General features: G+C 42.0%; 2 protein-coding genes across 3 annotated transcripts in view; both read right to left on the bottom strand.

Annotated features, from left to right (window-relative positions):
- Positions 1-17,869, bottom strand: part of LOC128843646 (C-type lectin domain family 12 member A-like) — a 28,823-nt gene extending 10,954 nt beyond the window's left edge. Inside the window, exons 1-6 of one of the 2 annotated variants that reach the window (XM_054040642.1) lie at positions 17,723-17,869; positions 6,830-6,928; positions 6,039-6,182; positions 3,167-3,321; positions 937-1,079; positions 440-553 (exon numbers count right to left, since the gene is read on the bottom strand). In XM_054040642.1, the coding sequence (XP_053896617.1) occupies positions 440-553; positions 937-1,079; positions 3,167-3,321; positions 6,039-6,182; positions 6,830-6,928; positions 17,723-17,813 (746 nt within the window). In that variant the 5' untranslated portion in view covers positions 17,814-17,869. The remainder of the gene's footprint in view (positions 1-439; positions 554-936; positions 1,080-3,166; positions 3,322-6,038; positions 6,183-6,829; positions 6,929-17,722) is intronic. The other variant, XM_054040650.1, reaches the window with a different exon arrangement.
- The window catches only part of LOC128843613 (ovostatin-like), a 372,466-nt gene that overhangs the window by 237,551 nt on the left and 116,454 nt on the right, over positions 1-18,461 (bottom strand). The gene's annotated exons all lie outside the window — the stretch shown is intronic.

Raw genomic sequence — 18,461 nt, 5'->3', positions numbered from 1 at the left:
GCCCTAGAGAATCTAATGTTCTGAAGCATCATGCCGTGGGCTTCTAATCACAAGATGTGACCAAAAAGGTCTTTATCTCTAATTTTTCTGGTTCATTCATATGCCTGAAGTTCCTAGTTTCAATTTGGCACCTGTTACACATTTCAGAAATGGATTCCTAGATTTTGGGTGTTATCAAGTGTACTACTTGGTTGCTGATAGTAGCTTATTTTTAATAGTTACTTTCTAAGACTCTTTCCAGTTAATGGTTCTTGATTTTCATCACTGAACCCTGGGGAGAAAAGAAGCAGGAAGTTCTGGCTTAGTGGCTAATGAAATACCCATTTGAATCCTGTTGTGAGAAGTCTGAAAAACAAAAATATGCACAAGAAAACAGAATCACTAGTAAATGTTATCTCATACTGATAGAGCCAGTTTCCGTTTGGTAATGTCGCTGTACCTTAGTTTGACAGCTGCTTTCTCACAGATCCAGAGGTGCTTCTCTGTGCAGTGGTCATTATAAATTTTTTCTCTATATAGGTAGCCACAATTATAGGATGGATACAAGTCAATCCTAGAAAATAAAGCATCATTTTATTATGTTTTGACATTGGCACTCTGTGCATGTATTCAGGGCACCCTGTATTTGCCAGTTTCCTTGGGGTAAGTAATGTGCATGGGCCCTACAACTGGTTCAGATTACTTTCCTCTACATGAGAGCTCATCTCTGCCAGCCAGGGCGTTGTGAGGTCAGTGTCAACGCTCCACTGCTCTGTGCCCACTCCCTCCTCACCCACACAGGACAGGGATTAGCATCCCTACAGAAGCTGCTATTGCCCCTGTGCTTCTAGTCACAATGCAGACGGACAGCGCAGGAAAGTAAGTGGGCACCATCTGTCTCCTCTCTACAAGCACCCAGGACAGGCCACAATTTGGTGCTAAATATTTATAACTTACCAATCTTCTTTCTTTGTCAAAAGAGCTGAGCCATCCGTCCAATACCAGCTGTTCTCTCCAGATTTGTGTAAACCAATCCAATAATATTGGGTATTCTCTCTTGGAGGTACATGGTTCTGTGAAGAAGTCACCACATTATTTCCCTAAAGAAGCCAAGTTCTTATGTTTATAATTGTATAGGTTAAAAAATAACAAATGTGAGTCAGCAACAGAAGAAATTCTGGCCAGTGGCATAGCATCCACCCTTCCTGATTTGTATTACAGGACTGTTCAAGTGTCTCAGACTATTGAAATGTTGCAGGGAGGATTTAAGAGTCACCTTTCTAGCACCAGCGGCCAGATTTTTAAAGGTATTTAGGTGCCTAAAGATGCAGATAGGCACCTAGTGGGATTTTAAAAGTGCCTAGCTTCCACTAAATCAATGGCAGTTAAGTGCCTAGGCACTTTTAAAATCCCTCTAGATGTCTCTCTGTACCTTCAGGCACCTAACTAAGGCCTGGTCTACACTAACCCCCCCAATTCGAACTAAGGTACGCAATTTCAGCTACGTGAATAACATAGCTGAAGTCGACGTACCTTAGTTCGAACTTACCGCAGTCCAGACACGGCAGGCAGGCTCCCCCGTCGACTCCGCATACTCCTCACCCCAAACAGGATTACCGGAGTCGACAGGGAGCACTTCTGGGTTCGATTTATCGCGTCCAGACAAGACGCGATAAATCAAACCCAGAAGTTCGATTGTCAGACGCCGAACCAGCGCGTAAGTATAGACAAGCCCTAAGTGAAAGCAGATAGGCAGAACTCTTTGAATGCAGAGCTTTACTATCCCATTAGTCTTTACTCTGATTTCAAAATATGTTTTGACTGGATCACAGGATGAGATGTAACCAGACACATTAACTATCTCTATGATGGTGTCATGAGAAATTCCTGAGATGTGCCCCAAATGTTCCTGCTATTTCCTTTCCTCATATGAAATTTCCATCCCAGCCTTATTCTCTGTTCTTCCTTCTGTCTCCAAAGAGCCTGACTTAGCTAGCCAGGACAGCACATTGTTGTGACCGATCTGGCAAGCTGTAAATAATATGGGAGTAACATGATTCCATGGGAATTTTGCTCCCTAAAAAAAAAAAAAAATGAATTAAAAAAAAAAAAAAGAAGAAGATGACAATCAGGATAACCCAGTAAGATGTTTTCCTGGGTCAGGGAATTGCAGCTGAGGTCCAGGAGTGTCTAGCTGGGTCATGGGCCATACTGGTGCCAGTGGTCTTCCAATACCTGACCAGTGAGGCAGAGACAGAAGTTCTCTCTTCTCTTTCCCCCTTTGTATGTGTTTGTCTTATTTTCTTTTAAGCAAATACAGGATTGGAAATTAATGACAGAACTGAAGATCTGAGAGCTCCCGCTTAAAAAAGACTTTGCCACCCCTTCATCTCCTCCACACACACATTCTGTGGATGTTATTTGAGAGACTTTTAAGGAAGGGAATAAGACAAAGGGAATAAGAGATGTTTTGTAGAATGAAGAAGTGCTTGGTGGTTGTGTTTGAATTTAATAGATTATGAAAAGGAATTTCTTGTGTAATGTTGTACAAAGAAAGTTAGATCCTGACAACAAATTACATTTAATATGGAGTCAGAAGAAAAAGTAACAAAATGGATAACTTTTTATCATCCTAAACCTAATCCAGTCTTCACAACATATGCCTAGCAATAGGAGATACGGGGTCTGGTTCCTTATTGTCCTGCACATTGTGTTGTTATTTACACCAGGATAAAATGGGTATAATACCTACCAAATCAGAGTGCTGGCATTTGATGACCACTTTATTCCAGTGTAAATGAAGACACAAATTTCAGGACTATGGTGAATCCAACTCTGTGGAAGTGTGGAAATTCTTCCCTTGAATTCCTTAAGGAACCCAGAAGAGCAGGAAAACTGTTATCCACAAAGCACTGATCCAGCCTCCTCCTGAAAGCAGCCAGAAGGGAGTACTCCCTGTGGAAAACCACTGTTCGTAACCACAGCAGGATCTGAGAGACTTGTGTCTATTCTACTAATACCCCCTGGCAGTAAGTTCCAAATGTGACTGACAGATTTACTGTCCTCTGCACTGTTCCACACTTTGGGGATACTGAGAGCTGTAGTAACCAAAATGCAATTTATCTTGGAGGGACTTCTGAGAAATTAATTAAAGTTAAAATAAAACAGGCTGGGAGAGGGACCATACCAGCTTATGCCTGTGTTTTAGCATGAGAAAGGTGGAATTCTGTAAGGAACAGAACCTCTGGCTCTCTTCCCATGACCTCTTCTGCGTTGATATGTAGAAACAGGTGTCACCTCCCATCCATTGCCAGTTTGCAGGGCAGAGCATACAACTGGATCCTACAAAAGAGAGAAATTGTCTTTATTTCTCATCCTAAGCAATTCAGTGGAGAATACAGGAGCTGAAGTCATGAGTTTGAGTGGGTATAGAAGTTGTAGAGTTGTAATGGATGTGACACTAATCCTTCGTGGGCCAAACTGGAGAATCTCATTAGCCTGTGTGAAATGAGTTGCCGAGTCTCAGTTCTGTTACAGTATGACATGATCTCCATTGAGAAGTGGTGGATTTTTCATTGTTGAGAAATTTAAACCGCAGGAGTAGAGAACTTTGTTATCAGGAGTCATCAAGTCATGCTGCTACACGTAGTCTTACAAGTTCTGTTCCTCATCATATGAGCAGTGTGCAGACTTTGAAGAAATACTATGTTGTTAATTTTGTGAGGGAGGTTCTTTTTGATTCCCTTGTGTACTGCTGGCATGAAAGCGGATGTCCATTCACCATGTCAGGCCAATGAGCCTTTGGCTTCCCATGTCTTAGACAACCAACCTCCATTGGGCAATAGAGCCAGTATCTGAAGTTCATAAATAAGTCATTTCCCCCACTTCTCCAGGGTTTTAGGCACCACAATCAAACACCCTGACGATCTTTTCACCCCTGCTTATTTTTTTACTGGTTTGAAATCCAACTCCCCAATTCCATCCTGGAGGTTCCATAGTGAATTCACTATAGGAGCCATCAATATTGCTCCTTAATTGACTAAAGAGGGCACCACAGAATAGAGCTAAGTAAATAATTGAGGAGGGGAGGGGGGGGGTTGCTCAGCATCTGAAGCAAAAAAAAAAAAAAAAAATCTAAAAAAAGAAGTTCAGTTGTTTCAAATCAGTACAGAACTCTTTCTCGCTGAAACAAATTCAGGCGGGTCAAATGAAACCAAATTTCAAAATGAAAGGTTATTTAGAAATGAAATGTTGAAATGGTTCATTTAAAAAATGTCAAAATGAACCACTTTGACTTAGTTGAGTTTTTTCCTTATTTAGTGTAATTCTATCATAGAATCATAGAACCATAGAATATTAGGGTTGGAAGGGACCTCAAGAGGTCATCTAGTCCAGCCCCCTGCTCAAAGCAGGACCAATTCCCAACTAAATCATCCCAGCCAGGGCTTTGTCAAACCGGGCCTTAAAAATCTCCAAGGAAGGAGACTCCACCACCTCCCTAGGTAACGCATTCCAGTGCTTCACCACCCTCCTAGTGAAATAGTGTTTCCTAATATCCAACTTGGACCTCCCCCACTGCAACTTGAGACCATTGCTCCTTGTTCTGTCATCTGCCACCACTGAGAACAGCCGAGCTCCATCCTCTTTGGAACCCCCCTTCAGGTAGTTGAAAGCGGCTATCAAATCCCCCCTCATTCTTCTCTTCTGGAGACTAAACAATCCCAGTTCCCTCAGCCTCTCCTCATAAGTCATGTGCTCCAGACCCCTAATCATTTTTGTTGCCCTCCGCTGGACTCTTTCTAATTTTTCCACATCCTTCTTGTAGTGTGGGGCCCAAAACTGGACACAGCATTCTAGATGAGGCCTCACCAATATCGAATAAAGGGGAATGATCACGTTCCTCGATCTGCTGGCAATGCCCCTACTTATACAGCCCAAAATGCCGTTAGCCTTCTTGGCAACAAGAGCACACTGTTGACTCATATCCAGCTTCTCGTCCACTGTGACCCCTAGGTCCTTTTCTGCAGAACTGCTACCTAGCCATTCGGTCCCTAGTCTGTAGCAGTGTATGGGATTCTTCCGTCCTAAGTGCAGGACTCTGCACTTGTCCTTGTTGAACCTCATCAGGTTTTTTTTGGCCCAATCCTCTAATTTGTCTAGGTCCCTCTGTATCCGATCCCTACCCTCTAGTGTATCTACCACGTCTCCTAGTTTAGTGTCATCTGCAAACTTGCTGAGAGTGCAGTCCACTCCATCCTCCAGATCATTAATAAAGATATTAAACAAAACCGGCCCCAGGACCGACCCTTGGGGCACTCCGCTTGAAACCGGCTGCCAACTAGACATGGAGCCATTGATCACTACCCGTTGAGCCCGACGATCTAGCCAGCTTTCTATCCACCTGACAGTCCATTCATCCAGCCCATACTTCTTTAACTTGGCAGCAAGAATACTGTGGGAGACCGTATCAAAAGCTTTGCAAATAATTTTGCTCACTCCTTTGGACATTTACTATTCTCTAAAAACATTGCCTAGCTTGATGCTGAGTCACACGAAGTACTTTTGCTTCCCTAGTGACTGAACATGCTGCTTCTTTTGCAATTCATTATCTTGTCCCAATCCCAGAAGGAGTGAATGAAAATTGAACCTTAATTCTCCACACTGTTCTGCAGAGCATTAAGCAACATCTCGAGTGAACAGTTACCATCTGATGCTGTTCTGTGGCCCATGTGAAATCGGCTGGTTAGCAAAAATCCAGTTACTAGGAGGTAGCCGGTGTCAACATCACAAAAGCACCACAATAACTAGCATTAATTATCTGCTCTCTTAGCAATTTCAACACAGAAGAAAAGGATTGAATGAATCATGAAGGAGGAATTCCCTTGTATCTCACCTCTCCACTAATTGCATACACTTAGTTGTGTCCCTTTCAATGCAAGGGCAGAGTTAATGAATAGGGATGTTATGAGAAGCGGATGGGGGAATTGTACAACCCTTGCCCAACCTTATCTATTCTGGAATAAAGGACAGGAGTTCATTTGCATAACAATCCTATTTACCATTATTCTCATTATTTTCCTCTCCTTTAAGACACAAATGATCTTTCATGTCTTGCAGCCTTTTTGAAAAATTTGTTTGCAGAGTTTCCTGGTTCCTCATGAGGTTCCCAAATTGTTTCTGGAAATCATTGGAAACCTGAAAAACTGAAATTCACAAAAGCATTTTCCATTCTGATAATTTACAAATCAAAATTATTCCTGTCTCTGTCCTCCTAATTTTAGTGATTCCATTCATCTGGTTTAAATGTTGTGCCTTATTTAATGTAGGAAAGATTAGAAGGGACATCACAGATTCAGTGTAATTTTTTTCTATTAAAAACAATATAAAATGAGCTGGCTTGTTAATGGGGTACAGAGCCTTTCACCTTTTTGTCACCAATGTGTATTCAATGCAGGTCAGTATTAACCAAAAGACATCCCTCCTGAGGAGAGTGCAGTGTGAAATGAGTTAGTGGATGTCACTCCAGTTCCTAATGGGACAGGTTTCCACATCACAAAAACCACCACCATAAATGGCACAAGAAGGCTTCTCTTTGACAATTTAAGCAGAGAGGCCAAGGAGTGAATGGGCTACAGAGATTGTCACTTGTAGCATTAATACTACTCTGGAGCAGAGCCAAGGTAAAAGTACATTAATTGGTGAGAGTGTGTCTGGGAAACTTGCATTATCCCTGCCCATGCTGTATCTTTGCAACAGTTAAATCATGAACTTCAGACTAGAAAGGATGGATGTCAATCTGGCATCTTTTACAAGCACCAAATTAATGAATAAATAAAATAGTGATACTTACACACAATCCCCAGGGCTAACATCCCTAGCAGCAATGCCAAGCACAGTATGAGGAAAGTCAAGGCAACCAGACGCCATGTGGAGGATGAAGAGTGGAGTGCTGGAGGAACAGCAGAATAAAGTCCAGACCAGTCCAGTAATTATATATATATATATATATATATACACACATATACATATACACACACACACTTAGTGCTTTAACAGGGCCAATTTCACAAAGCTGAAAACAATTATGAGCCAAATCAGGTGGGAAGAAGAATGTAATCTGAAAAATGTGAATTGGGAATCTTTTAACACTTAACTAGATGCCCAAAAAGTCACAATCCCACAAAGAAGGCTGTGCTGGTTAAAAAGCCAATCTGGGTTATAAGACAATTGAAGGCAGCTGTAAAAAATAAATTATATTATATATATATATATATACACACACACACATTCACAAAATGGAATAAAGGGGAAGTTGATAGTAATGAATATAAATCATTATGAAATAGTGTATCCCTGTGTTCACACCCTACACATTATTGTAATAAGATTTATACAAAATATGCCTTGTGAGACTGTGACGGGTTGGACCCCCCCTTCCAGGATGCCACCTGATGTGTTGGGGTTCCACTGAGCCCACCCGTTCTACCAGCCTGGGCTGCCTCACCCTGTCCTGTTGCGCGCACACACACACACACACACACACACAGCTGTAGAATTACACAGAGTCTGCAATCAGCTCTGTGTGGGAAGCCTCAGCTCAGGGGATTTACCAGCACTCTGGTTCACAAACCCTCTGGAATTTAAACCCAAAATTATATTGTCTTGCTCTGTATAAAGATCTATACAGCATAAGCTCATTAAATTCTCCCCCTCCCTTAATATAGAAATGAAATTCACCTTCCCCCATTATGAATTGCATAAACTGGGTTTCAGAATAAACAAAAACAAGTTTATTAACTACAAAAGGTAAATTTTAAGTGATTATAAGAGATAGCAAATAAAACAATATGCAAACTAGGCTTAATACATTAAAGAAATTGGCTATAAATAGTAATTTCTCACCCTAAATGTTGTTTTATGCATGATGCAGAGTTTCTTGAAGATAAACTGCACTGCTTGCAGCTTAACTCTCCAGGTATACCCTCCACAGGCTGACCTTTCTTGCATGGGCTCAGCCCCTACCTCCCCCATCTTAGTTCCTTTGTTTCTTCAGGTGTTTTCAGCATTCTTCCTTCTTGGGCAGTGGAGAAGAGCCTAGATTAACTCACTCCCCAGCCTTAAATAGGATTTGCATATGGCAGGAATCCTTTGTTTCCCAGGTTGACCCTCACCCCCTTCCCGTGGAAAAGTACCAGCATTTCAAGATGGAATCCTGTAGCAGGTGACATGATCACATGACCCTGCAGTGTCAAAGCATCATCCCAGGAGACTTCTCAGTAAGGAGGGAAATTAGTATTTTCAAAGTCCTATTGTCCTTCCTAATGGCCCATTCAGGATGTTTGCATACTGTCTGGTGGGCGTTCCCCCAGTTGAAAACACAGTTATAATCATTACATAGTCAATATTTCTAACTTCAGTTACAGAAATGATACATGCATACAAATTGGGTAATCATGTTGAGTAAATAACCACCTCTCCAATGATACCTCAAATGACCCATCTTGCATAAAAATATCTTAGCTATGACATATTCATATCATAACAATATTTGTATGAAGAATATTGGGGTGTAATGTCCCAGATAAATTATTAAAAAAATCATAATTTGCTGAATAATAATATCAATGCAAAGTGAAGTTATAAACATAAGATGAGATCATGACTAAAATTATGTTTTCCAGGGAAGTCTGAGGAGTGGGCAAACCAGTTCCTTAGAGACAAAGGACAAGCTGACACCTCAGCCAGATGTAAACAAGGCTAATGGACCATTGCCTACTAAGCGGCCATTCTTTGCCGGGAAAGGGGGCAGGGGCAAATAATCTACATCTAAGTAAATAAATAGCATGGAGTTTCCTTCCACACAGACTGCCTGTTGCCTTGCTCCCAGCTGGAAATTCTTCTCAAAGAGGGGACAGGATTATAAAATGAAGGGGCAGACACCCCAAGGCACCCATTCTCCTTCCTCTCTTTTTATCAATTCACTGAACAAGAAGGAACAATGGAAGCTGCCATTACATAGAAGAAAGGGTCCTGACCTAAGAAGTTTGTCCAGTAAGACTTTTGGGAGCAAATGGGGACAGAAACTTTGCTTTGAATTTAACATAGTTTGTTAAGTTAGGCACTAGTGTTTTATCTTTATTTTTCTTGTAATTGTTTCTGACTTTTATGCTTCATTACATGTATTCACTTAAAATCTCTCTCTTTGTAGTTAGGAAACTTGTTTTATTGTTTTATCTAACCCAGTGTGTTTAAATCAATATGTCTGGGAAACTCCATTTGGGATAACAAAATTTGTGCATATAATTTATCTTAATAAAATGATGGACTTTATATGAATTTCCATTGTTTAGGACAGGGCTGGGCAGTACAGAACATATATTTCTGGGGGGAAATCTAAGCTTGGGGGTGTGCTGGGGTCACCCTGCAATATAATCAAGATGTGGCTAGCTGGCTGAAGCACACACATAGACATAGCTGTGAGTGATTGAATGCTGGAGTCTGTTTGTGAGCAGTCCTGACCGGAGGCTACGGTAGCAAATTGTAAAGGGAAGCTCAGGTTAGAGGCCAGGAGTGACAGAGCTACTCATTACTCTGGATTCTACCTGGGTATGTCACAATCAGAAGTTAGGAATTCCAGGAAATTGATAATGGATTATAAGGTGGATAGAAAGCTGGCTAGATCATCTGGCTCAACGGGTAGTGATCAATGGCTCCATGTCTAGTTGGCAACCAATATCAAGTGGAATGCCCCAGGGGTCAGTCCTAAGGCTGATTTTGTTCAACATCTTCATTAACGATCTGGATGATGGGATGGATTGCACCCTCAGCAAGTTCACGGATGACACTAAGCTAGGGGGAGAAGTAGACACACTGGAAGGTAAGGAAAGGGTCCAGAGTGACCTAGAAAAATTGGAGGATTGGGCCAAAAGAAAACTGATGCGGTTCAACAAGGACAAGTGCAGAGTCCTGCACTTAGGACGGAAGAATCCCATGCACTGCTACAGGCTGGGGACTGACTGGCTAAGCGGCAGTTCTGGAGAAAAGGACCTGGCAATTACAGTGGATGAGTAGCTGGATATGAGTCAGCAATGTGCCCTTGTTGCCAAGAAGGCTAATGGCATATTGGGCTGCATTAATAGGAATATTTCCAGCAGATCGAGGAAAGTGATTATTCCCCTCAATTTGGCACTGGTGAGGCCACATCTGGAGTATTACATCTGGTTTTGGGCCCCCACCAAAGAAAGATGTGGACAAATTGGAGAGAGTCCAGCAGAGGGCAACAAAAATGATTAGGGGGTTCGGGCACATGACCTACAGGGAGAGGCTGATGGAACTGGGGTTATTTAGTCTGCAGAAGAGAAGAGTGAGGAGGGATTTGATAGCATCCTTCACCAACCTGGGGGGAGGGATAGCTCAGTGGTTTGAGCATTGGCCTGCTAAACCCAGGGTTATGAGCCCAATCCTTAAGAGGCCACTTAGGGATCTGGGGCAAAATCAGTACTTGGTCCTACTAGTGAAGGCAGGGGGCTGGACTTGATGACCTTTCAAGGTCCCTTCCAGTTCTAGGAGATAGGATATCTCCATTTATTTATTTATTTATTTATAACCTAAAGGGGGGTTCCAAAGAGGATGGAGTTAGGCTGTTCTCAGTGGTGGCAGATGACAGAAGAAGGAGCAATGGTCTCAAGTAGCAGTGGGGGAAGTGTAGGTTGGATATTAGGAAAAATGATTTCATTAGGAGAGTGATGAAGCATTGGAATGGGTTACCTAGGGAGGTGGTGGAATCTTCATCCTTAGAGGTTTTTAAGGCCTGGCTTGGCAAAGCTCTGGCTGGGAAGATTTAGTTGGGGTTGGACCAACCCGGTTGGTCCTGCTTTGAGCAGGAGGTTGGACTAGATGATCTCATGAGGTCTCTTCCAACCCTGATAGTCTATGATTCTATGAAGCCATGGGACATAAGTAGAAATCTATGGCAGCAGAGTTAATGACAGTGAGAAGTTTTTTTTTCCATATATTAAGAACAATATGAACTCTGACAATGGTATGGGTCCATTGCTAGATGGAAATGGTAGAATTATCAATAATAATGTAGAATAGGCAGAAGTGTTCAATAAATATTTGTGTTCTCTGTTTGAGGAAGAAAACGGGTGATGCAGTCTCATCATATCGTGGTGATATCACTCTTTCCATTCCACTTGTATCTCTGGAGAATGTTAAACAAGCTACTAAAGTTAGAACATTTTAAAATCAGCAGGTCCAGATAACTTGCATTCAAGAGTTTTAAAAAAGCTGACCATTGCTCAGAGTAATGAGGAAGTTCCAGAAAAGTGGAAGAAACTAATGCTATGCCAACTTTTAAAAAGAGTAAACAGGATGACCCAGATAATTATATACCTATCAGCCTGCCATCAGTTCTTGGCAAGATAATGGAGTATCTGATATGGGACTCGATCAATAATGAACTAAATGATATTAATATAATTAATGCAAATCAGCATGGGTTTATGGAAAATAGATCTGGTCAAATTAACTTGATTTTTTTTATGAGATTACAAGTTTGGTTGATAAAAATAGGATTGATATAATGTACTTTGCCTTCTGTAAAGCATTTGACTTGGTGCCACACGGCATTTTGTTAAAAAAACTAGAATGATATAAAATTAACATGACACACATTAAATGGATTAACAACTGGCTAACAAATAGGTCTCAAAATGTAACTAAATGGGCAATTGTCATCAAGTGGGTCTGTTTCCAGTGGAGACCCATAGGAAATAGGCCCTATGCTATATAACATTTATATCAATGACCTGGAAGAAAATATCAAATCATCACTGAAGAAGTTTGCAGATGAAAAAAAAAAAAAAAGTTGGGGAGTGGTAAATAATGTAGCGGGCGGGTCACTAATTCAGAGTGGTCTAGACAGCTTAGTAAACTGGATACAAGCAAACAATATGTGTTTTAATATGGCTAAATGTAGCATCTGGGAACAAAGAATGCAGACCATACTTTGATGATGAGGGACTCTGTCCTGGGAAGCAGTGACTCTGAAAAAGGTTTGGGCATGGTGGTTGATGATCAGCAGAACACAACCTACCAGTGTGATTCTGTGGCCAAATGAGCTAATGCAACCCTGGGGCCATAAACAGAGGAATCTCGAGTAGGAGTAGGGAAGTTATTTTACATCTATATTTGGGGCTGGTGAGACTGCTGCTGGAATACTGTGTCTAGTTCTAGTTCCCACAGTTCAGAGAAAAGCCATGAGAATGATTAAAGGATTAGAAAACCTGCTCAAGCTATTTAGCTTAACAAAGAGGAGGTTAATGGGGTCTTGATTTCAGGCTATAACTATCTACATGTGGAACAAATATTTAATAATGGGCTCTTCAATCTAGCAGAGAAAGGAACAACATGATTCAATGGTTGGAAGATTAATCTAGACAAATTCAGCAAAAACAATGAGGAGTCTTTGTGGCACCTTAGAGACTAACACATTTATGCCCAATTAAATCTGTTAGTCTCTAAGGTGCCACAAAGACTCCTCGTTGCTTTTGCTGATACAGACTAACACGGCTACTCCTCTTAGACAAATTCAGACTAGGAATAAGGCATACATTTTTAATGGTAGCATAATGAACCATAGGAACAATTTACCCAGGGTTGCAGTGAATTCTCCATCACTGACAACTTTTAAATCAGGATTGGATGTGTTTCTAAAAGATCTGCTCTAGGAATTCTTTTGGGGATGTTCTATGTCCTGTGCTATACAGGAGGAAAGACTAGATGACCACACGGTCCCACCTGGCTTTAGAATCTATAAATCTATGAAAACCAACAGTGCATTTAGTGTCTAAAAGCTGTGTGTCCTGGAAATGCTTTATTTTGCTGCTTTTTTCCCCACTTTGTGGGTATGTGAGAAACCAAGACACTGAGCCAGCTTCTAATCTGGAGTGGTGAGAGGTCTGCTTGGAAAGGGCTGCAGCTACACAAGGTTCCAACAGACCCTTTTCCACTGCAGGGGCTACAGATGGTCAGCACAGACCCCAGAGTGGGTGGGCTCCCCACTGCAATCTGTCTCCAGAGCTTCTGTGGGGCCCTATGTAGAGATGAATGCTAGAAACATTACCTGCCCTCACCAGGGTAAATCCTTCACAGGCCACAGCAGCAGCCCTTGCTGGTGAAGGAAGTTGTCATTTGCCCTATCTATACATGTGAGGATGAATGAAGCCCCCTGTGTATTATTACATAACAGTTCAGACTTGGCTTAATTTCTTGTATCGTCTCCTTATCGGTCAACACCATGGCTATGGAGGAAACAAGAAGTCCATCTACTGCCAGCATTGGTATCTCCTCCAACCAATAGTCATTTGCCTCCTTCTCTTCCAGAAATGGCATGTCCTTCCTCATCATCAGCTTACCTCTCCTTTCTATGATACCATTAGCCTCCGCCTCTCTCCAGATACCATCCAGTCCCACTTAAGTGGTTTTTGTTCTTCTTAAATGACAATCTTTGTAATGGCAAAATATTTTAGAAGTGGGGTTTCAACAGAAAGGATGTAAAGAGTGAACAAAAGGGTAGAAAATGAGAGCAGAATTCCCTAAACAGAACAAAGGGTTAGAAATGTATATGAAAAAGAATATCAACTTTTGTGACACTAGCTAGGGTAAAATTACAAGACTATTGATCCTCATGCTTCAGGGAATAAATGATCACCAGCTAGGTTCAGGAAGGTTAGTACCACATAGTGGTGGTTGCTATTTTGCTGCCTTATATAAGTTGTATTCTTTTAATCTGCTTTAGTGAGTTTAATGTAATGTTCCACTAATTATGCTATTTGATAACAGCTAGGAAATAAAGAAAAATCAATTTATAAAGATTTTAACTTGCTAATATCTCCAGCTCCCAGAAATGGATGTTTACACAGACATCACAAATGGAATAAGGTGTGAAACCCTTTTGGAGAGAACCAAGATGTTACAACTCAATTTTATAAACTCTTTGATTGGATAATATGCACTTGAACCAGATCCTCAGCCGGAGTAAATTAGAATGATCCACTGAAGTCAGAATAGTGACACCAGGTTTTGACCAGTTCTAGCTACAAGTGAGTTAACTCCCCAATTAATTACAATCCAGTTCCAATTTGGAGTGTGTATGGGACAGTAACTTTGTGCCCAGTTTAAATTAACACTTTGCATAAGTCCAAGGCTGGAGCACAGATTGAAGACCCTGTTAAATCCAGGTTAGTTCCCATTTTCACTTCAAAATAGAATGTTGTTTTAACCAGTCTTGTAAATGGGTCTCCCTACATGGTTGTTTTTGTAATGTAGACAGGTTCATGACCCCCATGCTCTGAGAGAGCGCCTGGCCCTGTGAAAAAAGGCAACATGCTGTAGTGGAAAGAAACAAAAAGGACTTTCTGAAACATAACAGTTTTCATCTTACTTAGCCAACATCTCATGTAATTAACTGCAAGTGTGTTTTTAGTCTAGCTGTATTTCTAGTCTCCTTATTGAACCAGGTCCCTGTCACCCTGGCCTGCCTGCTTTGTGCTGCTCTGGAAATGAAAAACAGGAAGAACGTCTACTTAATTATCTATATGGGAATCCCCATAATAGGGAAATCCCTAGTTGGAATAGCCAACTCCATACCACCTAGCCATAACATAAAGCAGGTGTCTAGGACATGGCTGAGGAAGGGGACATGGCAAGAGTGCCCCTGCACTCCAGTGATCACCACTTGTGAAGGAGCCCCTTGGGCACTGTTGCAGCCAGGCATAATTTAAAGCAGGCCTGAGGCTGCTCTAAATTATGCCGAGGGATGAGTCAGCCTGTAAGCATGTGTCTTCATCTCTAGGACACACCTGATGCCTAGATCCAGCATTGCAGAGGACTTGGGCTCTCAAACCACCTCTGGTGACAACTTCTTTGGCTGCAATGGCCAGTCCCAGCCAATGTCTTCTCCCTACCCCACCCCATCTGGGTCTTCTGTAGCTCAGCCCTCTGGCCAGGTCACATAAGAGTTCATCTTCTTCCACAGTAGCACAAACAACCTCAAACAGATCCTTAAACTAATAGCCCTTCTGCTTCTCTCAACTTCTCTGTAGTTCCCTTGTTTGCCTTTGCATAGGGCTTTCCCTGCAGGCACCTAACCTGCCTCTGTATTGTTCTTCTGCCATTGTACCCTGTCTGTTAAACCTTATCCCAGTACTTCTCTCTGCCAGAGAGACCTGCCTCCTCTGCACTCTCTTCCCCTAAGTGAGCTCCCTCGGTCTACTTATAAGGCCTAGCTCCACCAACTCTGGCTGGGAGGCAATTAGTTAATCACCCCCAGGTGTGGAGCTGACTAATTGGGGGTTCTTTCCCTTACCTTGCAGATGATGGGGGTTAAGCCCCATCACACAACCCCAGGATTAGCAAACAGCAAAGGTGTCTTCAACTCCCTTTTATCTTCTCCCCCTTAGCTGCACTGAATGGAGCTTTGGCACAGCTGAGGATCTGGCCCCATTTGTTTACTTTGCAATTTTTCTTTTTACTCTCTACCCAAGGCAAAATAAACATTGCTTATATTAAAGATACCTATGGCTCCACTTCTCTTCCCACATGCATTGGTGCAAATCAGGATTAACCCCACTGAATTCAATGCAATTAGACTGCTGGAAAGATAGAACACAGTCAAGTTCCTGGAAGTGATTATGTTAGGTGTTGGACCGCTTTTCCTGGGCACACTGAAGAGAAGGAAGTTCACTTTAAATCTCAGAGGACACTGGGTCGGGAATGAGGGAACAGACCCAAAGAGTGGCAATGCCTTCCTCAAAAGATGCTGCAAAGAAGCTGGCTGCAATCGGTGTGTGTCCAGAGAGCACTGAAAGATCTGTGTGCCTGCTTACAACATCTTCCCAGAGCCAGACTATTAAATCTTCCTTTAAAGCTTTTGACATTGGTCAGTATCAGAAACAGGATTTCTTTCTTTTTCTTTCTCTTTCCAGGCTTAGGTTCTGGGCATTTTACAATACTTAGATGGCCCAGATCCTTCACTGTGCTGTGACTAGGGTGACCAGATAGCAAGTGTGAAAAATCGGGATGAGGGGAGGGGAAATGTGTGTGTGTGTGTGTGTGTGTGTGTGTAATAAAGTCCTATCTAAGACAAAACCCCTAATAATCAGGACAATCCTGATAAAATCGGGATACCTTGTCACCCTAGCTGTGACCCCTATGCACAGCACCTTTGGGACACAGTGGCATAGCTGACCGAGGAGGATCATACTAGCGTAGTAGCTCTGCTGTCAAGTCCCCTCCCTATGGCTGGTGTAAAGCTGTGGCTCTGGAAAAGAAAGCACAGCTAGAGTTTCCCTGATCTCTGGAGATCCCCAACTGCTGTAATGACCATTTATGGCCACTAGCAGTGGACACAAGTTGGAGCAGCCTTCAGACTGCTCTAATTTATACCAAAGGACTAGCCTGTATGTAAAGACAAAATAACCTAACACCTTCCCTAGCGAGGTACAGCCCCAAGTTGGAGCATAAAGGCATCACAACTGGTGCTCTCAGAAATTTAAGCAAAAAAAGAGGAAAGTGGTTTTCAGTTTGATTCATTTGGGATCCGCGGTTTCCTTAGCTGAATGCAAATCCTGCTGCAGAGGACAGGATGGGGGTTTGTGGTCTGAACTGGTCAGGGAGCCAGAGCAAACAAAAGACCAGGTTTGTGAGTGTTTTATTTAAATAGTCTCTCATTCATTGTTTCAGGGAAAGGTTCCATTAATCAGGTTTGTTTTTTGAGGAATGTTTTTCTTACACTTACTAATGTGCTCTTGATGTATTTTTTTTAAAGTGACCTATGACAATTTGAAGTGTTTCCCCCTTCTCTGGCTGTGTTTACCCTCTCACATGGAGATGCCACAAATGCTCCATACCCTGAAAGCAAGTTATCATTTGTCACCAAATGTTACAACCTCCCATGAGAAAGAAGCAACCTGGAGCCTGTCAGATATGAAAGAGAACAAAGATTCTCATTTCCCCATGGACCAGAGTTTGGCAACTGTAAAATTCTAACCTAGGGCCACATCATCCCATGGATAATTCTACCCCCTTCTCTGGCTGTGTTTACCCTCTCACATGGAGATGCCACAAATGCTCCATACCCTGAAAGCAAGTTATCATTTGTCACCAAATGTTACAACCTCCCATGAGAAAGAAGCAACCTGGAGCCTGTCAGATATGAAAGAGAACAAAGATTCTCATTTCCCCATGGACCAGAGTTTGGCAACTGTAAAATTCTAACCTAGGGCCACATCATCCCATGGATAATTCTACAGAAATCCCCACCGAATTCATTATGAACTGATGGCACAATATGTCCTCAAGACTGTCAGACTCTACTCTAGAGCCTGATCCTCAAACATTTACTACCTTTCACACTGCTCATTCCCATGGGTAGTCCTATTAAAGTCAATAGGACTACTCATGGTAGTAAGTACTACTTTCATCAATTAGTGTTCGCAGGATTGGGTCCCTATATAATAAAATGATATGATGAGGGACATCTCCCTAAATGCTTTGAACAGCATTGTGCATGCTTCTCCACTAATCACAATAAAACAGGACAAATTCACCACTGGTGTGACTCTACTGAAAAGGATGGGGTTAAAGGAGTGAATCTGGCCCATTCTGTCTAAGATTAGGTTGAGACCACTTCCCAACTAAGCTACTTTAAGCACAACTAAAAAGCCCATAGAATCTGTACCTTTTTCCTCAGGAGCAGCAGGCTTTGGGATATTTTCCAGTGCATAAGATTTACTAAATTCCAGATCCGCATATGTTATTTCTTCTGTCATAGCTGGTGAAGAGAGAAGCTTATATTTCAAGTCAAAAAATTATAGCACTTTTAAGGTTCTGCAGCTGTTGAGTGATGGAAAAGATCTGCTGTTTTAGAGAGGGCTCCTTTTTAATGAAATACAAATGAGGCAACTCGGATATCAGAAAAGAGCAGCCCAGAACTTCCTATAACAGGAAGTTATGAAAGAAAAATGTTCCCTTTTGATGGCGAAATTGTGCCTCTTTCTTTCTTCCTCTGCCTCCCTTCTCGCCTATCTGCCCTCCACTTGTTTCTCTCTGCAACAGCTGAAGAAAACACAGCCCTGTCTGTGTAAATTCTGTGGTTTGCTTTTTAAAGAGGCAACTTGTTTCTGGAGAACTGCAGGTTCAGGATTCACATGCAGGAGTGAATACAGGATTTTCACAGCATCATAGTCATGTTCTCTTGTTACCAACTACATGTGATAGAGATTAGCACTCTGCACTGCCCAGCAGTGGGTGTGGGACCAATTCTCAGTCCTTGTCTCTTGCCACAGGGTTCTGACAGTACACCAGACGCTGGGTACAATGCCCAGGAGTTAGAGCTCTATGTGACATGCAGAAGCCCTAAGTCCAGATACTTGAGCCCAGATCCTGGGCTGCTATAAATCAGTGCATTGATCACTGAT

This window comes from Malaclemys terrapin, chromosome 1 (assembly GCF_027887155.1).
Source record: "Malaclemys terrapin pileata isolate rMalTer1 chromosome 1, rMalTer1.hap1, whole genome shotgun sequence".
NCBI lineage: Eukaryota > Metazoa > Chordata > Testudines > Emydidae > Malaclemys > Malaclemys terrapin.
Note: the sequence above shows the minus strand (reverse complement) of the source record. Positions and strands in the feature narration are given on the sequence as shown.